This window comes from Pelobates fuscus, chromosome 1, assembly GCF_036172605.1.
Source record: "Pelobates fuscus isolate aPelFus1 chromosome 1, aPelFus1.pri, whole genome shotgun sequence".
Lineage (NCBI taxonomy): Eukaryota > Metazoa > Chordata > Amphibia > Anura > Pelobatidae > Pelobates > Pelobates fuscus.
In genome coordinates this window covers 353663848-353688906 of record NC_086317.1, presented here as the reverse complement: position 1 = coordinate 353688906, position 25059 = coordinate 353663848, and the positions used below count along the sequence as shown (strand labels likewise).

Genomic DNA, 25059 nt, shown 5'->3' with positions numbered 1-25059 from the left:
AGCAGGTCACTGGAAGATCATATGGACATTTAGTGGACTTGTTATCTGGAGGAATAGACCCCCTGCGAACTTGGCCAGTGGGATTAAACCTATTTAGGCTGACAAGCACTTTTGCACAGCTCTAATTGTGCCACTTTGTTCTGTGAGTGTTCGCATTGTTGATTGTAACTTATATTATTTATTAAAGTGTAAACCCTATGATCTCCTTTTCCATTTTATTTCTCTCTGAGGACACTTTATTCAAGTGCTAACTATATGATCACAATTTGTGTTTGTGGTGCACTGGCACTATGTGTAAGTGGTATTCTACACAATCTTTGTGGTTAATGATTTGGACCGATTAATTTAGTGGGAACTTCTGAAATAAATGAGGCTGCTTCAGAACTAAAGAATTGTGCTGGATCTATATTCAATTACAAAGTAATAATTTCTGTTCTTCACATAAAGCTATCAATTTGCATAACATGGACAAACATTAAAAACACAAAGCTGATTTTGTTAATCTACAAATAGTAAATGGTGTATGAGAGGATGAAACCTTTCTGAAATAAGGCTAACATGAGCTAGTGTAAAACGAGTGAGTTGTATTAGTTTTAAGACTTTTTTGCCAACATTGAAAGAAAATCACCAGAAGTAGTAATGCACACGGAAAAGCAAAGTTAAATCTCCATTGAGAGAAAAACCTGATGTAATGCATGAAAATCCAAGCTTTATGGTAAGCATGCATACCCACCCTTCTTTTTGACAGAAACAGATGAGAAAGCAGATGCAGGATCAGGCTTACTTTTGCTAACACTCTCAGAAGACGCACCACTGCATGATGAGGTGTCTATAGTTGAAAGGTGCACAGAAGCAGCAGAGAATTTAACAAGGTCACAATAATGCATACATCCTTTAGCAATGTGAAGTACATATACCAGACAAAACTATTGCTTGAACAAAGGAAAACAATTTCACTCGAAAATGTGACTCCATCCAATCTTATGACATACACTTGTTCTATTGCCAATCAAGCCTTCGTAGGTTAATCCCTTTATTGATACACTAAACATATGTATATCATTTGGGATCTATTTAAACAAGTCCTTTATTTGTTAGACTAGTTTAAAAATTTACAAGCTTACAGTACAAGACAAAGTATATGCGTTTATCTGCAAGCTCACAGGACTAAAAAAGTGAAAAAAAATTAAAATCCACTACTCTTGTGCAAAATTGGTTAAATAAAAAAAAAAAAAAAATTGCAATGTTTCAACAATATCCTAAGTATAAAGATACATGCAAAAACAACAGTCGTGTCACTTTCATGCTCCACATACAGACATGCTTTTCACTAAAATAGCATACATTTGAAATTATATTAAATCAAATTATTCACATGCCAACAAATCTTTCAATTCATATGTATGTGCAGTGAGAAGTTACCAGTCATTTATTGTTAAATAAGCCCTTCAGTAATAGGTATGCATGGGCTTCTTCATACCTAGGTACCTTCTAAATAAATTGACCAACATGTAATTTTTACTAGCCATAGGATTACAATGTAGATAGTGTCACTTAAACTCAAGCTGAAATTCTAACTACGCCATACTACCAAAAAAAAAAAAGGAGAAAAAAAAGCAGCATTTACTTAGTCAAGTATCATGAAATCCATGGAGGGCATTAAGGCTGACTTTTACTTGGCCTTTCAGCAAAGTAAACCAAACATGTTTGAAGGATCCTAGGCATGAACATATTCCTTCACCAGTTGGTTTAAAAAAATAAATAGATTAGAAACGCATGATAAAAGGCATCTTCACCGAAACGTTGGGGCATTCACTTGGTTAGCCACCTCTTCTCACTATTCTTGTATTCATCTTTATATGTATTGTGCTTTTTCGTCACAGTATTGTATTTTTCTGCGATTTATGGCATCTGATATAACAGTTAATGCCTCTTGTGTAATAGTTACTGGTATTTTGTTTGGCACATTTATACATATTACAATTTTGTATTGAGATATTAAATATCCATACTTAAAGGACCACTATAGTGCCTGGAAAACAAACTCGTTTTTCTGGCACTATAGGGTCATTAGGTCCCCCACACTTTCATGGTTGAAACCCCTTCAGCCACTTACCTTTCTCCAGCGCCGGGCTCCCTCTGTGCTGGGGAACTCTCCACCCCATGCCGACGTAAGAGCCATGTGCGCATTCAAACAGCTCCTACGAAAGCGTTACTCAATGCATTCCAATGGACGTCCAGCGTCTTCTCACTGTGATTTTCACAGTGAACATCTCGGAAGCGCCTTTAGCGGCTGTCAGTGAGACAACCACTAGAGGCTGGATTAACTTTCAGTGAAACATAGCTGTTTCTCTGAAACAGCTATGTGTTCAGCTGCAGGGTTAAAACTAGAGGGACCTGGCACCCAGACCATTTCATTGAGCTGAAGTGGTCTGGGTGCCTATAGTGGTCCTTTAATATTGTTTTGTACTGCATATTGCATTGTTGAAAATGCCTTTGTTGCTTGTCATGGAGACAGTGTGTTGTTGGTGTACTTAATAAAGTGGATTCATTTATTGTTATTGGTTTTGCTCCTCATTCTATTACATATTAAAAAATAAACAAATATAAATATATTGTAATCAGTATTGTAATAGGAAAGAATGTGTGATCTTGCCAAGAAAAAAATGGATTTCCATCGTTCCTTGTACTTGCAAACTAGAAGCTAGAGTCTATACTAATTTAATCTGGCTAGTCAAGCTAATTCCAGGGAAAAAGTGTTTAACCTCTGCTTTAGGAGGAGTTCGGTTTGACAGCAGGACTGAACTAAATGCTTACCTTCCCACTAAATTACAACAGTTTAGTAAGTAGTTGTTTAGGCATTTCCCCCATAAATGTGCCAACAGCACACATGGGAGAGATGCAGGAAGCCTTAAGAACTAGCAATTTCACAACATCTCATTAAACTATCCTCTTCCGGCTCACAGCTACAGCAACCTTGTTACATCTCCTGGCTGTCAGGCAATCCTTTTCCGTTAGATGCACTCCTTTAAAAGAATCATTAAAAACCTAACTTTTTCACAAATGCATATCAATGAAACTGTTAATGGCTCAAACCCCTCCTCCCCCCCAAAAAACAAAAACAACCCATATTTCAGTATTCATTAAATACTATTCTACCAATCTACTTCCCTAGTACTTCCCTTCCCTTTTGTCACTTTACTCAACTCCCTCTAGCATGTAAGCTCATTGAGCAGGGCCCTCAACCCCGCTTTCTGTGCGTCAAACTTGTCTGGTTACAATTACATGTATGTTAGTCCACCCACTGTTAAGAGCTACGGAATCTGTTGGCACTACCTAAATATAATAATGACCGTTCCCGTTACTTCCTAGTTAACAGGAGGGCTCGCAAAGACTTCAGAGAAGAGACGTGCAGCTTTTACAAGCTGTTTTTAGATATACCCCTTAATAAAAAAATAAATGCATTCGTGTTTTTATTGGTATATTTACTAAACAGTGATTTAAATTTTTTTTTTTTATTTGGGCAGGAGTGCCCTTTCAAGCGGAAGTTCAAAGTTTAAAGCAAAAAAAAATAAAAAATCTGGAAAAATCATCAACTTATCAATTTTGTTTTCACTTCTGCAAAAATTAGAAATTCACAGTTTAGTGAATAACCCTGACATGGTCCTTAGGAAGGCCTGAGTTATTAAAGCGCCACTGTCACCATCTGGGGACCCACAACTGTGACATCATCCTCCATAGACAGAGTCAATTCCCAGTTGGGAATGACACTTAGATTCCGCCCAGAGTCAAAGAAAGTCAGACGGAGGAAAAATACAGAGACTACTTTGTCTCTATATCTCTTGACTGAGCTGGAATTTCAGTGTATTTCATAGATACTATCATAACATTGTAAGAAATCAGACCTTATTCAGATTTTGTATTTTTAAATGCACAGGAATGAACGTTATAACAGAAACATGCAATGTTGTATATGTAAAGGGCTGTGTCTGTACTAAAAATGGCCTCTAATATGAATAGAAAAGAAGACTTGTCTTAATTTTCCTTGAAGTATGCAAAAAAAAAAAAAAAAAAAGACAAACCCCATTATCAGCACTAAATGGAACTTTAGAAGGAGCATTTAAATATCTGTCCAAAAGGATATTAAATCCTCCCTTATGTACATTTGGTTTTAGCAAAATGTAAAAATCAAGATGAAAAAGTGAAATTTGAAACAATAAAAAAGGCTTAATAAAATGATTAAATTAGGCAGTTCCCAATAGTGTCCTCTCTTTGCAGCATAATGAGAAGATAAAATACCCTGAATTTATAGTCTAAAAAAAGGAGCAGGTTATATATCAGCATCCATAATAAAGTGCATGCAAAATGAATGAACTTCTCTGAAGAAACAGATTTCATTGCTTCAGAATAATGAATGGTTGTATGAATGGATGAGGCACGGAAGACGGACAGACTTACTCTGAAGCAGAGGCTGAGGCGGCTGGAAAGAAGGGGACTGTCCGAACACAAATGGACTGTGGACTAGGGAAGAGGGAGGTTTTGCAGCTTGTTCAAAGATGGGAGGAGCTGGGTTACTAGGCCGTGACTGAATGGAATTCAGTATGGCACTCAGTTGGTCACCTGCAGTAGGCAAAACAGTGAAAACTAGAACCCATTATTAAAATTGTCTTGGAAGATGATTTGAGTCACTAATGTTAACAGGCAATCAAATGGCAATGGCTGGAGCAACAAGCAAGCAAAATGATATGTTGAGATTACAACATGAATGTAAGCAAGGTAATTATTTCCTACCTCAATTGTCTGTTTTAACATGCCCAAAAGAGAACATGTAATACTCATGCATGGTTTGTTAATAGTTAAAAATAATTAAAGTGGTTATGTAAACTCAAACTTTCCTTTGTCTTATAGTTTAAGAATCTGCCCTTTCTGATCTCCGATGTTTCTTTAAAACATAAGATAAAGTAGGGACAACTTTTGTATTATGCATTTTTTTCTACACTTGACAAAGGGTGGGACTTAAAGGGATACTACAGGCACACAAACAACTTCGTATATTAGAGGTCTTAATATCTACTTAGTCGCCCGGCCTTGAAAAGGTGATTTACCTTTTTGAGATCTTTTGGTTAAAAAGGTAACTTGCTCGTCTTTTCCAGCACCGCTTGTGATTGGTTGCGGTTTGTTCCGCCCCCTTGGCTAAGATCAAACTCTTTATATCTCCTGCTCTGTTATCCTTTCAAGTCCTATAGGAGCCTCCTGTGTGTTAAAGTTCAATTTACAAAGCAGGAGATACCATTTCTATTACAAGCTAACATCGGATTGTAAGTCACAGTGTACAATAAAACCAAGTGCAGTGTGAGTCACAGCCAGGAAACGTGTGGCTGTAGTTCTAGTGCCTATAGTGTCCCTTTAAGTTAAATATGTTCTGATGCCTACAGTATTTCTTTAAGGCAAGCTCCATGCCTTTGTTAATTGTGAAAGCTTGTCAAGCGTAGGAAAATAAATAAATATGTATATATTTATTTGTGTTCAGGGTATAGAAAGCTGTAATGACAATACATAACTTATACCATATAACAAAATAGAAAATATGAACAGTCGGTTGTGGTGTGCCGAAACCGATGATGCGGTAGGCCTGTCCCACCCTGAGTTTTACGGTTTGTAAAGGGAACCGTGGGAGGGGTAAATTGCCAGACCAACAACGGTAATGAGGAGGGGTCTGGTGATCCTTATGTAGAGAAGCAGTGGCAAGTTACTTTTAAGACCTAGCTAGTACATATGATTGCAAATGTTATGCACACACATAATTTTACGCACACAAAAGTGTAAACACACAAATAATTTGTGCTTTAAAGACATTCTGAGACAAATCTTAAAAAATCTAACAGATAAAAGAGTGACTTTCTGCCTGTGTTTTGCAGATTTTAAAGAAAAATTAAAGCGGCTCTGGCACCTCTTTGCTCCATCAAAATTAGTATTTCAGATAGAATATTTATTTCACTGAAATTACAACGCCATCAAAAGATGTACTAAGACAAAGTAGAGACTACCTACTAATGCTTGACAAAATGTTGAGCTACTGCCGTCATGTATTGTCATTGTCACCAACGAGGATCCCACAGTCAATACCAACTTAGGCTCATGGCAGATTAAGCAGTAGGAGCTCAAAGGGATCAGCAGAAAGTGCCTGGCAGTGGTCGCAAAGGACAAGTTAAGGTAAGTAAAACTTTTCCTCTGTACCATGCACCCATCAGACACCAAGCAAAGCAATCACTGTCAGAAGAAAGGGTGGCGCTTTGTAAAATCTGCAAAGAACACAGATGATGACAAAGCACAGACGCACTTTCCAGCCTCGTGTCTAAGATTTTCTGGGCAGCTCCCACCCAACTTCCTGGCTGTTCTCACCTCCTATAACCTCCAACGCTTTATTAACTATACCACAAAACAAAAAGAAAGCGGCTCAATCAGCATTTTCCTACAGAGCACCCCAGTTCTGGAACAACTTTCCGGACACTTTTAAGTCTACCCTCAGCCTAAAATCCTTTGAGAGATCCCTCTACATATCTCAAAACATAATGCCCCTGTAATCATCGTTGATCATATTTCTTACATGTTGTGTGTTAAATTTATATTTGTTGTGTATTATTTTGTATTGTGTGTTATTTTGTATTTCTCATATTATATAGTACCCTTATGTAACGATGCAGTGTTAGTGGGACCAGGACATACTTGAAAAAGATAGAAATTTCAATGTATCCTTCCTGGTCAAAAATTTTAATAGTGCTAAAACATGTTACATAGGAATATAGATTGGGTAAAAGAAAGGGCAGTGTATACGCCGTTTTACAGAAATTAAAGGCAGGAACTGCCAAAAAGTATTTACCAACTTAGTTTTTCTTGTGCTTTTTTTTTTTTTTTTGAGTGAATCTGTCATGACAGATATAGGTTTGCAGTTTTCTAACTATCTGGCTTGACTCATGTTATACACATAAGTTAAACTTCACTTAATACTATTAAAAGCTTATTTTGTCATTTACTTCCATTATTCTTGTTTCCTGAGAGCAATCAGGTTTTCATGTGTTACACTGTAAGACACACCTCTCCTGCATACCCCTGTATGTTGGCTTTGTGTAAATATAACTTATCTCGTTCTCCTTTCTCAGCAGGCACTGCTTTCCATTAGGTTGAATTCAAACAGGGGGGATGCTCTGATGAGGGTTTTCTTGATAACAGACATGCAGAGCACAGGCTTCTAATCTCTATGCTGATGTTTGGCACAGAAGTGGAAAGGAACTTTTTTTTTTTAAACCTTATTTTAGAAAAATTTAAACATTTGTGTGTAATTCTGAAAACACAATGGATAGATTAAATGTGATCTCTATCATTTAAGATTAAGTTGTATTTATTACAATTAAGTATTCTAACTTTTGTAACACAAATGTTGCAATTGCACACAATGCCAATTCCGAAATACTTACCTCTCCTGCAGCTCCTGTCAGCTCCCTTCTCCTCCGCGCCGGTCCGGTCAGCACCTCTGTCAGCTCCCAGTGTAAGACTCGCGAGAGCCGCGGGGTCATAGTGCGGCTCTGGCGAGACTTACAGTGGGAGCTGACAGAGGTGCTGAATGGACTGGCACGGAGGAGGAGGGAGCTGACAGGAGCTGCAGGAGAGGTAAGTAAGAGCTCTGCCAGCCCCCTCCTACACAGTGCCCATCCACTGGACCACCAGGGAGTGAGAGCCCCCCTCCCTGCCATGTATCAAGCAGGGAGGGGGGACGAAAAAAAATAAATAATAAAATAAATATTAAAAAATAATAATACAAATAATTAATATAACAAAAATAATATTACAATTATAATAATTAAAATAATAATAATACAAATGCCCACCCCCCACCAAGGCTCTGCATCACACACACACGCTGCACTCATACACACACAGTAAATAAATATTCAATTAACACAATTTTTTTAGGATCTAATTTTCTTTAGAAATTTACCAGTAGCTGCTGCATTTCCCACCCTAGTCTTATACTCGAGTCAATAAGTTTTCCCATTTTTTGGGGGTAAAATTAGGGGCCTCGGCTTATATTCGGGTCGGCTTATACTTGAGTATATACGGTATATACACACTTTAAACTGATTAATAAGTTGGTGAAGTGACTTCAACAGATTTCAGGTTTAACATCTGAGATCGCTGTCCAAAAGAGTGCAGTTCTAGGAACAGCTAAGATACTGAACAGAACCCTCAGACTCCCAGGTAGAGGACCTGCGAATGAGGGGAAAAAAAAGAAAAACATATATACTGCCTGACTTCCTGTACTACAAATTTATGTTGCGTTCCTTCACCAGCACATGCTCTCTTTCTTTGAACAAACATACTTCATCTCCCTCATCTCCAACTTCACATATGACCCCAAATGCCTCTTTTACTTATAATTCCCTAATGCACCCAACATTCCCTGTCCCATTTACTAAACTCACAGCTATCAACTTAACATCCTACTTTACTGATAAAATTGACAACATTTAAAAAAAAAAAAAAGCCTCATTCGCTTCTCCCCTCAACTGTTTGACCCGGTCTCCTGCCTACTCTTGTACACTTAGTATCTACCATCCTACTTCCGAAGATGTGGTTTCTGCACTTCTGCTTTTTTCCTGTCCTACCACAAGTCCCCTCCATTCCATTCTCTAGCAGTGATGGCAAACCTTTTTTGAGCCTGAGTGCCCAAACCACAATACATGACAACTTTTTTTCCTCAAAGTGCGAACACGGCAATTAAACCTAAATACTGAGGTTTAAGTTGAAAAAAAAGTTGTCCAAAATAATTAACAACTTTTGTTTTAAAAGAAGAACACACCAGAGAGTTCAATGATACAAATTTTAAATGATATACATAGATAAAATTAAGCTTATATTAGTATCTCCAACAAATGGAATACACACACACAGACAGACTGCTGAGTACATACACATACTGCTGGATACACACACACAGTCTGCTGAATACACACACACAGTCCACTACATACACACAAACTGCCGAATACACGCACATACAGATATGCTAAATCTGTATCTGTAGTGAGCAACACCCGTCATGGTAACGCGCGGCAGCACTCCACACAGATTGCTCGCGGGAGGACAGGGGAGCTGCTTCACAGATCCCTCCCCCTGCCTCCCGACACGGAAGCAGAGTAGGCGCCTGCCGTTTTGGGCAGACAGGTGCCTACTCTGCATTGATGGCGAACCTATAGCAGAGTGCCCACAGAGAGGGCACAGCGTGCCACAGGTTCGCCATCACTGCTCTAGCACCTTACTCAATCTCTCTCATCTGTGACCGTCCCATCTTTAATAAAAATCTTCAGTTACTCTCTTTCATCTTGCATTTTCCCCTTGGCCTTCAGACACGCACGGACCACGTCCATACTTTAAAAAAAAAAAAAAAAAAAAAAAAAAAAAAAAAAAGCCCTTCTCTTGAACCTGATGCTTTGCATAGCTATTGCCCTATATAACTTCTTCCCTTTTCACACAAGCTACTTTAAAGCCTTGTTTATAATTGACATGCAGACTATCTGAACTCCAAACCTTTACCTCTCTTGGTTGGAGTTCCTCAAGGTTCTGTACTGTGAATTTACGCTGTCTGCCCTGGTGAACTGAAATCATCAAATCTATCTTTCGTCGCCTGGGCCTTCTTCCCATCTGCTAGAACATGTTATCGACTGCCTACCCTCCGTTTATGACTGGATAACTTCATGATTTGTAACTTGTAAAGCCTATCCAAGACCGAACATGCCTGTTTACCTTTAAGGGACACTATAGTCACCAGAGCATCAACTTTAAAGACTTGGTTCTGGTGTCTATAGTTTGTCCCTGCAATCACAGCACTGTAAACACAGTCTTTTCAGAAAAAAAGGTAGTGTTTACATTGCTGCCTAGAAACACCTCTAGTGGCACCCACTCAGATGGCCACTAGAGGTGCTTACTAGTCCTACGAACAAAGAGTGGGTGGGGAAACTAAACAGCCATACCAGCACTATAAGTTCAGGAATAAGTTTGTATTCCTTATACTTATAATGTCCCTTTAAGGACAACGGAGTTATCATAACCTCTACCCTGTTGGTGTGTTGCTTTGGGCTTCTCTCTTACCCATACCTTTTATTTACATATTACACAAAACCCATCACCAATTCCTTGCACTTTCACTGTAAAAACATTTAAATATATTTACCCATTTTTTCCACTCAGGATGCAACTATGACACTTGTCCATGTCCAAGTCGCTAGCCAACTTTATTATTGTAACACTCTGCTTGACAGCCTGAAAAGTGCCCAGACTGCCCCTTTTAAGCCCATAATGAATGCCTCCGCCAGTCTCATCTACCTCGCATCCTCACACATAACCCATCTTCCAGTCTCTAGACTGGCTTCCTTTTCCATTTAGGATATGGTTCTAAATGCTTGTGCTTACTTACAAAGCTTTCCATAACTGTTACCATGTTTACATCTCCTCACTCATTAGCAGATATGCTCCAGCCCAGCCTCTTGACTCTGCCGACGTACAGATCACTTATTTACCTCTGTATATTTCTCCATCATCCTTTAAGATTGTAAACTCATTTGAGCAGGACTCTTTTCACCTACTGTTGCAGTATGCCAATCGTGTTTTGTTAGAATTTAAGGTTTGTCTTGTTTACACAATGTACAGCGCTGAGGAACATGTTGGCACTGTCTAAATAATTATAGTGACTGATGCTTGAACATGATTAAGAAATACAAATCAATAGGGCAGTAATAATTAGAAGACTTTGTGAAGGCCATTTTGAAGTTAAAAATGCGTTTTTTTTTTCATTTTTAGTAATTTTGGACAGATAAAGATAAAGATATTACTATACATAAAATTGTAACTGAACAATGAATTCACAATACATGTAGAAATATGCAACTTCACAAAAACGTAGGAAAAAAAGCTTCATACATTTGCAGTATCTGTCTTTACTACCTGGTTAAAGACAGAGTCATATCTGAATAAAGGAACATTGCAATATTGTAAAAGACTAAAAAAATGTGTAGATGATGAAAGTATTGATATCGAGGAAACATTACATGTAAAATTATTGGTAGAGGACATTTGCTTTCCATCACTGTAAATCATGGGAAAGAACTGATGCACAATAAGCTTCAGAAAGCGCAAAGGGTGGTCACACAAAATATTGATTTAATTTTGATTTTTTTTTCTGTTCTCTCACTTTGCATTTTGTTAATTCATGATAAAAAAAAACCCTCAAGACTATTAACATTTCTACCATCTTTCCCCCAAAATAAGACCTGGTCTTATATCAAGATTTCCCCCGAAAAAAGCACTATGGTTTATTTTCAGGAATGTCTTATTTTGGGGAAAAGCACTAGCAAGTGTGTGCTAGTTTATTCGCGAATGGTATCCCGCAAATCTATATTCAAGGAAAATTCCCCAAACATAATTAACTAACTAGAGGGTAGGGCTTATATTATGAGTATCCCCTGAAAATAAGCTAGGGCTTATGTTTTGGGCCATCTTATTTTCGGGGAAACCGTTTTTTTTTTTTTTTGTTTGTTTTTTTAACTATTCCAACATTACAGCATTTAAAAAAAAAAAAATTAAAAAAAATGATTTTAGAACACCTGCCTCAAACATTTGCATTTCAAGTAGAGAAAATAAAAATAAAAAAACAAATCAATTTTTCCAATAATTCCCAATGCCTGGAAGTAGAAATACAAAAATTGAGCTAGCAGTGATTCAGGCACTTGAATAATTGAAACTAGAAGAATGTATTTTTGGCCTGCAAAGGAAAAGCAATATTTACACATTTCTAAATTAGAGTATATTCTTCACAGAACATAAAAAGTACAGAATTAAAGATTTTCATATATAACCTTAAAAAAATATTTTCTTTTAAATTTTTTACTATTGTTATGTGCTTATTCCAGAATATTTTATACACATTTCAATTATAACCCATGAATAAAAAAACCAAACAAAAACACATTTGTTTTTGCTATACTAAGCTTGGAAGAAATAGAAGAAAAAAAAAAACACCCATAATGTTTTCGAAATGGTATCCAGACACCGTGCCAACTTATCAGAAAACTAAAATTAGCTTCTACATATTTGTTATGTTATCCCTGGACTGTGGTGGGAGCTCTGGGCTTGAGGCACCTGTGCTTGCTGTGGTAAATTGGAAGCATCCGTGTTGCTTACAAACTGAGCTGAAACCGTTATGTAATGAGTGAATGCAGAAAAACACTAGCATGACAATACTATCAACCCATAATAGAAATGTTGAGGCATCAGTGTCGATGAGGAAGCAATACAAAACTTTCTAATATACACAAAAATTAAGTTATACTGTGATGAAAAGAAGTCAATTATAAAGCTCAACAGGTCTTGAATTGTAAAACTCAATATGTGATCAGACGCTGTTCTGACCTGAATAAACTATAGCGAAGTGCAAAAATTACAGTTTCATGAAGGTATGAGCAGTTTCTTTAAATCAATTTAATGTCACAAGCCATTTTTTTTTTTTTTTTTTTTTATTTTTTTTTTAAATCGGATACGAAGTTGCTTGGAATCTGCATGTGCTGTAATTCACTTTAAAAACCCTGTACAAATGGAGACACCGCACATTGCTGTGGGAGGTTAAACTCCAGCCCACTGACAACTTCAATGATTTGAAAAGGTATTTTAAGGAATTAAAACAAAATGCAACTAGACAGAAATAAGAATACAATAAGAAGCAACTAGACAAAAACATACCTTTGTTATTTAACAGTCCATAATCAAAACCTGGCATGAAGTTTCCACTTGTACTACGATTAAATATTGGCATGGAGAAAGGACTTGGGGGCGGTGTCTGAGAGTTTTGATCCAAACCAACTTGCTCTGAAAAGAAAATTTAAAATTTAAAGGATCATTTAACTGAAATCAAGGAAATACAGGGATAATATATGGATTTTAGATCGGAGGTTGCCAAAGGTAGAATTTTAGGATAGTAAAAAAAAAAAAAAAAAAAAAGACAGGAACTGTAGTAATGCAACATCGGAGTGATCTACATTTTGGTTCTCATGAATATGGCTTTGTGAAAACCAGTGATAAAAACAGGTAGATTTAAAAGTTGATGTAGGAACTATTATTAAGGGACTGTTAAGGTATGAGACATGGCTATTACCTCTGAATACAAATGTTGCCACCGACTTATTATTTGGAGCAGGAAATTTATTAAACAGTGTCAAACTATGACAACTGATCCTAGACAGAGTAAAAAATAAATAAAAATAAAATAAAGTGTTCAATTAATTTAAATGAGGGTTACATGAAAAGTATCCCTAAAAGTAATCAGGGCCGGACTGACCCACCGGTCAATTTCCTGGTGGGCCGCAGGAACCTAGTGCCTGGCAGACAGCCCAAACCATTAGGCTAATGTCTTAAGTATTTTCCTCTCAAACTGTGCCAGCCTGCGTCAGTCCAATTGGAGTGAAGAGGGAGGAGCTGGTGCGGCCGCAATCAGGCTGCTGGTGGCCTGCACAAATGACATCTGTTCTAGCCACATGTCCGGCCCCCACACGTAAGCCTGCCTCCTGGATGGAAGCTCGGTACACCCACTCGGCTGAACTCTCTGGAAGGAAGAGGCCACAAAATAGCAACTTCACCTACCAGTGCCAGGTAAGCTTCAGCCATGACCGCGTGTGTGTGCCTGCTAGTGAGTGAGCTTGTGTGTGGGTATGTGTGTGCCTTCTACTGAGCGAGCTTGAGTGTGTCTGCGCCTGCAAGTAAGTGAGCTTGTGTGCGCCTGCAAGTAAGTGAGCTTGTGTGCGCCTGCAAGTAAGTGAGCTTGTGTTTGTGTTTGTGTCTGCGTCTGAAAGTAAGTGAGCTTGTGTGTCTGCAATTGAGCTTGTGTGTCTGCGTCTGCTAGTGTGAGCTTGTGTGTGTATGTCTGCAATTAAGTGAGCTTGTGTGTATGTCTGCAATTAAGTGAGCTTGTGTGTGTATGTCTGCAAGTAAGTGAGCTTGTGTGTGTATGTCTGCAAGTAAGTGAGCTTGTGTGTGTGTGTGTGTGTGTGTGTGTGTGTGTGTGTGTGTGTGTCTACAAGTGAGTTTGTGTGTGTGTGCGCCTGCTAGTGAGTGAGAAGCACACATAAATGGTTTTATACATGTGAATGTTATAGTTGAACATTTATTTTAGAAATATCTTTTTGCACTAAATCTAAATTCTCATTAACCTCTAGCACTTCCTACAAATGATGCAGATTTATCCAGTTAGCACTGTATTTTAATAATTTTCAATAAATGTAAATGTCCTTACCTCAGGATTCTGAAAAATTTTTTGATCAGCACTTTAACTCTTTTTGCACTTTTATTTATTGGCATTCTATAATTATATTCTGCATAGAGCAATAAGCACCATTGGCACTTTTTAAAAAAGTTTATTGACGACACTTATTAGAATGAGGCAATCGTTTTCTCTAACATTATGGCACTTTACTATTAATCTATATTTACTCAACCATTTTCTCATGCTTATATATTGCACTCTGAATTTGATTGCACTTTATTCTAACATTACTGTATTCCTTTATAGTGCACTTTAATATTGTTGGATGATCTTAGAGGCTGTTTATGGACATTGGTATCTATACTTGTTATTTATGATGTCCGCTATTGATACGGTTTCCCCTTCCTTTCTTGCATGGGAAGTGTGTTCGAGTTGCCTTGGTAATCCAACAGAACAGACGCCACAAAGAGGAGGAGCCTATTTGGGCCGCGAGTTGTCCTTCTCCCAACGCATGCGTACATGCATAGCAACCAATGAGACTGAAGCATCTCGGGTTGCTATTGAAACATGACGCGGCTGGAACACTCTTTTCAACTCCTCCCTGAAACCAATATCTGTCGGTGTGACTTGGAAGTTCTGGGGCATGCACCTGGGATATCAGGAGGACTGGGAACAGCTGATTTGGTGATTTTTTTTTTGTATTTCCTTTTCCTAAATACAGCCATGTACATATGATTATGGTTTTTGTGTCCTGATGAAAGCTCCAATGTGGAGCTGAAACGTTGAGCTGGATTTACTTGAATAAAAGAAGATCGCTTTGGAATTTCCAGAGTGCCGGTATGTTTTTGAGAAAGATCTATATCCTATCCCAGCCCCATAAGTCATTGTGTGTATAATATAATATTTATATTATACACACAATGACTTATGGGGCTGGCATAGGATTTTTTTTTCCAGGGCTGCTTTGTATCCCCAGTCCGGCCCTGAAAGTAATGGATATTAAATGTTGAATAAAAGTGAATACACAGTTACAATATGGATTAGCACGCAAAACTCTAAGGAGATTAAATCTATTATGAGAACTTGCCATCCTCATGTCGCAGGTATTGATTGCCACCAGGATCTCTAGCCAGGGACCAAGCTTCCCCTTCATCATTTTCACAGAACTCTACCATGCTGTTCTTGTCCAGCTGTACCCATGTACCTTCTGTACTGACCACCTGGTGCAGAGATAGAAACCACAAGTTTCATGGAGTCCTTAAACTTTATAAAATACCATATGATGAAATTTAATGGTTGCATGCTACCATTACAGATAGTACAATGTGACAGTTGCCATGATTTGTGTGTGTAATCAAAGTTTTACTGCTTAAGGTTAAATTATGCATACCTGGATTTTAAATATCATAAATAAGACCTTTCAACCTCAAAACAGGAGGAATAAACGAAAAAAAGAAAACCACAAAAAACTCTTGTGACAGCAAGTTAAGCATGAAACTATCCAGCTTTTACAGAAGGTAATCCACTTACTCAAGACGTGGATTGAGAAATAGCATGACACACTACACCCTGAAGCAAAATTTGCACAAAAACATCAGAAGATTGTATTCTGTCAATCACATTACAAAGAAGAAAGTTATTGAAGAAATGGAAATGGCAAATAAGAGAAAAGTAGAGCAGAAGTAAAATCAAATCCACACTTATAATGGGCAGAATATACATATACAACTTCCAAAAGATTCACGTTCCATTTAAAAATTAGCAAAAGTAGAGTTTTAACTTTCCACACACCAAAAAATACAAACATAATACTATTAGTAGTGCAAACCGAAAGCTATTGAAGATGAAGCTTTCTGGTTTTGAGATTTGCATGGCATAAGCTTTATCTATTAAGTCATTAACCAGAGCTACAAAAAACCCATACCTCGCCCACGGCCTTGACTTTGTTTCCAAGAACTAACATTCCAATTGGGATACCTCTTAGGTTTGGGCAGCTTCTGATATTGTGACCGGAGGGCCCAGTCTTCACTACCTTGTAGAGCCCAGGCCCACCCCTGAGTAAAGGGCTTTCATTCTCTCTCATAATTACTTCTTGAGTGCACCGTACATTGAAATCTTTCAAAAAATCCTCTGACACCTGCTCCTGCAACAAACAAAAATAAAAACAGAACATTCATATATTGTTGTCTATGGCCTTTTCTTTACAAATAAAGACAAAAGCAATAAAATAAAGTGAGGGGAAAAATGAGGCAGCACACTATAATTGGTATGCTGGGGTGAATTGCAGCTACTAAGACGGATTGTCCACTTTGGTATTTATTTTACAAAACAAAAACAAAAGGAGTTGATGAAGGTTGCAAAAAACAGAACAAAGATTCAGCTACAATACAAAATGTTCTATCCTGTAAATAGATTTACCAGGTATATAGGCTGTAATGTAAGTTAGCATAAAAGGAACACGCCAAACACCATAACTGCTACAGCACGCTGTTGTGGTTTAGGTGTTAGGAGTGCTCTGGCACTATTCCATGTAAAACAGTCAAGCCCTTTGAGAGTTGACACTCTCAGCCAAAGAGCTGGCCATGCATGGTAGGGCTTCGCTCAGGAGCCGTAATCTGCTAGTGGACCCGTGGAAAGTCATCAATAGATAGAAAACGGTTTGATTACTTAGAATGGGGTGAACCATAACTATTACAGAGTGCTGTTTGCTTGAGTGTTCCTTTAAGATAAATGTTGAGGTACTTGCAAACTAAAGACCATTTTGCATCAAATAATCCACAAACGATGTGAACCAAACAACTATTAAGATTTTGCTCTGTGTAGTTAAATAAAAAAAAAAAAAACGAATGGACTGCCATACTACTAAAAATCTTAGACTTCAAATAGGCTGCTATGTGTGATTTGTACTTTCACAGAAACCCCTTCTATTGGTCATCCACTGAATTGAGAATGCTTGCACACCCCCATATGCCCTATTAAAATATTGCCAAAACAGTGAAAACTTATGATTCACACTGTCACTCTACACAACCACTACCACTTATTGTGGGGGTTATGGTGCAAGGCGTTTCTGGGTACTATCCTGCCCTCTTTTCTATAAACATTCTCAAGCACTTTGCTTGGGTACCTGAAAAAGCTTGAAAGTTAGGAGGAACATACATATTTCTTAATGAAGCATGGTGTTTGCTGTAGAGCATAGAGTTCGATAAAGTGTAGAGCATGCATTTACTGCTTTGTGCCGCACACATCTGTTACACTGAAAGCCATTATATGCCAGAATTAGACTAGGTGGAGTTAATCTCTGAATATCAGCTTGCAATGAAAGCAATATTTGCCGACATATACCTTTTACAGCTGCAGGAACTGCTCCACAGAGTAAAGGGACACTACATTGCCCAACAAAAAAATACAACTCACTGTTAAGTAGATTTAACCCCAATGAAAATAATTATACATTTTATCCCTTTAAGGAAGTCAAACAGTTCTGTTAAAGATCATAATTCATGCAGGGGCCAGGTAGATGGAATGCTTTCACGTGTAGAAGAATTTCCAAAATGACTTTACTGGTATCAGATAGCCTTCATTCGTATGTTTGTTAACACAGGGACAATGCAGATAAACAGTATTTTGATTGGTAACCATGGCAATATTTACCACAAAAGTTTCTCCCAGTTCTAAAATCAACAGTTTGAGGACTTGGTTTTGACTAAGCATTTGGTGGAGTTTCTTATTAAGAGGTTTCATTTGGAATATTTATAAGTAAATACACGTAAAAACATTATTTTGGGAACACAGTTCAATTTGCATGGCTAATAGGCTAGTAAGTTACTCTATGGCAGATATACACACATTCTGGTGGATTTGTTTTCCTTAAGACAAGGTTCATGTTATTTCACATAAGGTAAGTAAGCATGCTTTAAGTCTATTATTCCCTAGCTATTAGACAGCATCAGCCTTAGGTGTGTACATTACATGCACCTGTTATGGTTAGTGAAAGCTTCTTTACATTTGTTGACAGTTATTCAATCCGATTTCTCCAGGCATTTAAAGCTGAAGAATATATTTCATTGCAGCGGTTTGCAACGTTTCATGAAAGCGACACAACTACATTAGCTTTGTGACCCTTTGAGTTTTAACATTGATTACCTTAATGATACTATCTTCAAATGATATGTAATCCATAACCATGAAAGACAAACTAAAGTAACACGGGGAACCAATGTCTGTGTCCTAATCTAGGGGTTTAAGGTACACTATTTTAGTAATTTCTATTTTTAAAAATACAGTGATTACCAGAGCAAGTAGGCGGTAATATAATTATTTGTACTTTTACTGTAATGTACCTGCTGTTGTGCTGACACATGGCACTAAGCAAAGTGTGTATTATACATGTGTACTTGCAAGCATAATGAAATGAAAATAAATAAAAATGGTTAATCAAGGCACCACACCAACAGATTACTGGACCTCAGTTGGCTTAATTGAGCACTATATTCATTTTCAATTTGTGTAATTAAGGTTTCTTCAGTAGCTATGTAGCTCATATCAAGAGGTGGTTCCAGATGCTAATGGATATCCTCTTGAAAGACAACTTCCATTATTGTAGAATAGCTATTGAACGACATACATCTAATCGAATGCTGCACAACAATCTTTGCATTCCCCAAATAAACCTTTACAGCCAGTGGAAGAGCTCATTAGGTTAAAGCAAAGGTATGACTCACTGGACATTCAACTCTGTTTCTCACCTCATGAAGTGAACTCCATAAGGCTGTGTAACACCATACGTAAACATCACGAGATTCACATTCAACATTCATATGACTTTCCATGTACAAACAAGTCCCACACAAACACCCTCAAATAACCACATACAATAAATATAATATTTAGTCTGCTTGCAAAGAATACACAAAGAGATTGATGTTTTAATGGAAGTTAGAAGAAAAAGTCTGAAGGAACATGAGAAAATGAAGATACAGAAGAACTCACCTGTGGGAAAAAAGCTTTAGAAGTCCAAGTTAAAAAGTCCATGTCCCTTGTTCCTTGGCTAGCATAAAAGATATTCTGAGCAACAAAGTTTAAGAAACATATATCAACAGAGAAAAGAGGAAAGGGATAGCAAGATGCGCATTGTACTAAGTGATAGAAAATAGTTAAATGTGAATGCCATTTTTACACAGTGAGTGAACTCTGGACAAAGTTCTCCCTTTTTGTTAAGGTTTCCAGTAGAATGTTGAATAGCAAGAACTGCCACCAGGTTCAGTAAACTCCGCTTCAGACATCCACAGTTTGGAATGTAGTGTGTCATGCCATTTACGTTAGAATAAAAACATATTAACAAAGAAAAAAAAAAATACAAAACGGTTTGAGCTGTTGCAATATAAAAACTGTGAATTGTAGAAACACATACAAAACTGTAAAAATAGTTAGTAGCATCAGTCAACCATACAGAATTGTTAGAATTAGGAGTATATACACAAACATACACTAAGATAGCAGTTCAATGCTGTTAACTTATTTTCCATTTGTTTTAGAAGTAATCCAGACGAGCGGGATGAGAGAAATAAAAGAATCTGGTTACAATGCACACTGACAACTTTGCCTGGATTCTTAATAATGCATTTCCACTATTCTGATTGACAGTTTTTCATTCCCTCACTCCAATAACTACTAAAGTGTTTGCTGGGTGGATGAGTGAACCTTTCTCCACAGTCAGGCAACATCTTCCCAAAATGTTCCAGGCATGATCATACGCACTGGCATTTGCTTATGAAAGTGCTGTTCACAAGGCACCCCTATGATCATCACATTTGCACTGTATGGTTCTAACCGTATCATTGCATATGATGCAAGTTAAGCACACAAAAAAAGGACAACCCAGAGAAATTGTTTAAAGGTGTGCAAAAATCTGAGCAATAACTGATTCACTTACTAAATCTGCCTGAAATTTTAGGTTTTGTTCCACTTGCCAATCTGAAATTATTACTGTATTTTGGTTCATTAAATAATGCTTACAATATATCACTCCTCTCCATTCAGAAAAGACAGCTGACAAACTTACTAAGCTCGTCCACACTAAGAACCTAAGAGAAATACAGATTGCTCAGGGACATACAGGAGATGTAACAATACCAGGTTGGGGGGGGGGGGGGGGGGGGGGGGGGAGGAGGAGCGCAGAGGAAATGACAAATGTCATAATTAAATTGTTAGGTGATCAAGTACATGGTTTTGCTCACTTTCACTCCAGAAAACTGCAAATTAATCTGTTTGAATTATCTTGTAGAAGCCACTGCTTTTATCAAACTCTTAGACTAGCAAAATAAATTATTCATGTCCGCGCACACAAATCTACTGCAATACAACATTGGAAAAATATTTGCAATGTGACATTACATCACTTTTGTTACAAAATTACTAATTTATTCTAAAAGGCTGTTTTATGTAATGAAAAATGTGCTTAACATAAATGAGACATTCTGATACAAATTGTTGTAGTCTTAAAGAAGTCTCACTTTACACTCTAATGGAACAAAAGCTGTGCATCCATTGTCTTCAATAAAAAAAAAACAAAAAAAAACCATGGGAAACAAAATGTCTAACTGAAAATATGAACATTTTATCCTGTGAGTTAAAAAAAAAAAAAAAAAAATCAGTGAGAAAGATGCAGACATGCAGTGCCAAAATGGCTGTGATAGCTTTACAATAAAGTTGTAAAGAAAAACAACGTAGTGTATCCTGTGTATGTGAATAAGTGGTTGAAACGCCATAAAGTGCCAGCACAACAGAAGCCTCTAAATATTGTTTTACGTATCCATCACTGCAGCATCTTAAAGTATATTGTAGCACAATACTATAGATTTAAAAAAAAAAAAAAAATAAATTTATATCAGATTAATTTTTGGAGTGGACTTGCATATATGGAAACTTAAAGAGGTTTGGGTTTCTGGTGACCCCCTCTTTGCAAAATAATACAAATATATAACATGTCTCTACTGATTTGCATGGAATATAAGTAAGTTGAAGTGTTTTTAAGGACTAGTTTTGTGAGGTGACAAAAATTTCACTGTTTAGTGTTAGCATACAATATGGTTGTGATTATCGCTTGGATCCTTTAATCAGTTTGAGTCTAAGAGACCAATGATTTGGTTAATAAATATTGACTGGTTACATTCCATGAACAGTAACTGAGCAGAATTCAAGTTATACATTACCATATAGCTCTAAAATATATTATGGAAGAAAACGTGAAAACATATGTTTAAGCATGTACACAATTATATATAGGTCAGAATCTGTCCTCATACCTCAAAACATGCAAGACCATATATTATATCCACAATAAGGTTGTGTATGTATACCATCATTTGAAGGCGCCTTTTACTTACATCAACAGGGGCCAGCAGACTTTTGCCAAGATGCTGATTAAATGAGAGGCACCAAGCTTCATTATAACCATTCATGTTAGGAACATACTTCTTTATTGTGTCATCATTCAGTCTTAGCCACACACCATCATCATTGTGGATCTAGATGGGAAACAAGCAACAATAACGAGCCATGCTCTCCTGTAACTGCTTCACTGCCAGTGAGGCCTACACAGCAGGCTAGAAAGCCAACCGTGGCTGTGAAGCAAAGCAGTGAGGGGAGGGGGGGTGGGGGGAATCAAAACATGCACCACTGAAGATATAGGAGTGTGTGTATGTGTGTCAAGGGTGTAGAGATGGGTGACAAGGGTCACTTCTAAAATGGTGTAAACAAGAAACTGAAAATGCAGAAGATGCAAGCATAATCACTCTAGTGTTGCCAACGGCAGTAAACAGTCTAATTATAAAAGGAAACTACAAAAGCAAATGGGAATAAAGGGTAAACTAATCGATAAGACTAGAACATGATAAGACAGAAAACACTAAGGAATGTTCTCACCAAAAATAGTGTTGTGGGATAATCAGATACATTTTAGGTCACTAAGTAGATAATATAGTGTCATTTTAACAGTCTTTGTAGTTAATTTGTTGGGAAAGAAAAAAAGCAGAAAAGGTCTAAAAATATAAAAAACTTGATTTGGAGGTATGCCAGCAATCCAGATGAATGAAGGAGCCAGGCCATTAAAAGCATAGATAATACAATGCCTTGTCTGAAATGGCTAAGGAATTACCTCATCAACAAATGCGATGGTCCCATTGAATTTCACTATGCCTATCTGCTCACTCTGAAGGGAGGGGTGGCTACGTATACGGAGCCCTGCACTGTCCTTGGCCACAAATTTGCGAACCTATGAAGCAAAGGTAGATAGAGAAGAGAGAGAACCTAACATAAGCGCAAGAGCACAACATAAAGAATGCAATGATCAAGACTACGTAACAAGGGAAGTTACAGGTTGTTGCTAGTTTCCCAAAATCAATGAAACTCAAAATGGCAAATTTATATAGGAAAATAAATTTAAAAAATAATTAAAAACCAAAAGAATATTTGAAAAAAAAGTTCCATACCAAACTTAATCACATGTATCTTGCATTTGTTAAACTCTTTTAAATGTACAGTGGTGCTTTGTAATAAATAATAAGGGTAAATAAGGCTAACGCACAGAGATGAGTAAATCTTCCCCTATACTTCATATGAGTTCATATGATAACTTTGTTTATGCTTTGGTGGACAGTGAATTAACTAACAGATTTGCATTAGCATTACCAGTCTTGTACTTTCAACATATGGTCCAGAATGCACATGACCTGCTATACTAACTTCAGCATCATCATCGTGTTTTTTTAAACAAACTAGCAAACCAATTAAATTGACACAGTATGGTGTTTAACCTCACAGAGTGAGTGTTAATGAGGGTTCCCAGGCACCCTTAGCTAGGCCACTCTGATGTTTCCGCTTTAGCCAGGCTATGAGCACCAACTGTTTATGCAGCTTGTTTAGAGTACCAGTTGAATGCAGTCAATCACTGCCATCCATCTCGGACATGGACTGTTACTGCTACTGCTAATCCAGTACCCATAATTAGCCTCGGAATGGAGGAACAGCCACAGGTGCCCAGGGACCCACATTGAGTATTAAACCTGTTTAACATGGATATGTGGACAGTGCCACTGTCAATGGTAAGTGGTTAAGGTGCTGTATGTCCCTTTAAGGCACCATGTACATTTTTTATGGTCCACATACGAGGTCTGTGTAAATTAAAAATGCAGAATTACCCTGCAAGTATTTATCATTAGCATTTAACATATATTCATGCTGATCCAAATAAATTCTGCAGAATACAGACCTTGCTTGGCTGAGGTTCTGCTTTTGGCTTTACCAGATGAATCCCAGGCGGTATCATGCCTTTCGGCGGATCTTTCACTTTTACTTCTAGGCCAGCATCTGTAGAAAATCCAGACACATTATAGATCATAATATTGAAAATACCAATACATATTGTAAAATAAATAAATATAATAAATGCTATACCAATTTCTATTCCATCAATAGTAACGTGTATGGTATAAAGCCCAACAGCTCCTGGAGTCCAGTTAGCACAGTAGGTTCCATCATTGTTAACACGGATTAACATGTTTTCACTGGGCCTTTAAGTAGGGAGAAAAAAAAAAAGTATTACTAAATACAAAATTAAAAATGATAGTACTTTAGACAGAAGAGATTGTCTGATATGTCTAACTAAAAAGACTTCTTAAATGGGAAACTGTCACCCTAGCCAGTGTACCCTTCATTGAGGTATGCAACTTTACACTATACCAGATAATACCACAAGCAAATATGTAAATTGTCATTGAGTATAATTGCCTAACAATTGAATGTCAACTAAGAACTAAAATCATACACCTCATGCTATACCTCAAAGCAGGGCAAAAATCACGAAAAACAAGAAGTCCATGAGTCAGGGAATGGTTTTATCCTTAAAGCTTGGCATTTGTTACATTCCAATACCAAATCTGATGGTAAGAGCAAAACTCCCCTCTCTCCCCCCAAAAACGCATAACCCTAAACTATACATATGGAACTAGGAGATAAATAGCAAAGTAAAAACCATCTTTTATTATAAATGTTCAATCAGATTCCAATATTTTAAAAGGATGCTCTAAGTACATTAATTACAATTTAATTGCACACAAAGCTAGTAAGGAAGACATTAGTAAGGAAGTAACAAATTATGAGATAAGAAATTATAAATTAAACACACTGTGCAATAAAGTTAAAAATTAGATCTGTCTTTATAAAAGGTGTATTGGGAGTAAGTCTCTATGGGCAATGTGGCGTGGGTTTCATACAGAAGTGATTTAACTCCTAAACGGATAATTGAGTAGCAACTCTGCAGGGGCATGGTTTATACACCAAAACCACTTTATTAAGCTGAAGTCGTTTTGGTGCTTAAAGTGTCCCTTTAACTAATATCTCAAGTTTCCATCAAGGAATTACAAGTAGGTTCATTATTCCAGCACAACAAAGATATGATCCTAAAAAAATAAAAATAAAATAATGAAAACTTTAGACCATGCAGTTTGTCACATTTTTGAGCCAGACTTCCCATTCCATAAACTACATCAGATAATCAGCGGTGTCTCTTATAAGGCCTCAAATGCTCCATTCAGTAATACAAAAAAAACAATGAATAGGAACATACCCTTTAAGACTCCTTGCATGACAATATGTTAACTATTTACAGGAGATTTTCAATGTTTCATTCCATTGTGTAGATTTCAGATAAGGGACAGTTCCCCTTTAAACAATAGCAATACTAAAGCAAAAAT

The 25059-nt window shown here is 37.2% G+C and overlaps 1 protein-coding gene across 3 annotated transcripts in view; it reads right to left on the bottom strand.

Moving 5' to 3' along the window:
- Positions 1–25059, bottom strand: part of MYCBP2 (MYC binding protein 2) — a 240277-nt gene that overhangs the window by 54915 nt on the left and 160303 nt on the right. For 2 of the 3 annotated variants that reach the window (XM_063425851.1, XM_063425854.1), the window contains exons 50-57: positions 23762–23877; positions 23577–23674; positions 22464–22580; positions 21694–21834; positions 19298–19372; positions 16230–16448; positions 15393–15525; positions 12790–12915 (exon numbers count right to left, since the gene is read on the bottom strand). In XM_063425851.1, the coding sequence (XP_063281921.1) occupies positions 12790–12915; positions 15393–15525; positions 16230–16448; positions 19298–19372; positions 21694–21834; positions 22464–22580; positions 23577–23674; positions 23762–23877 (1025 nt within the window). Of the gene's footprint in view, positions 1–733; positions 830–4458; positions 4621–12789; positions 12916–15392; positions 15526–16229; positions 16449–19297; positions 19373–21693; positions 21835–22463; positions 22581–23576; positions 23675–23761; positions 23878–25059 lie in introns of all 3 variants that reach the window. The other variant, XM_063425848.1, reaches the window with a different exon arrangement.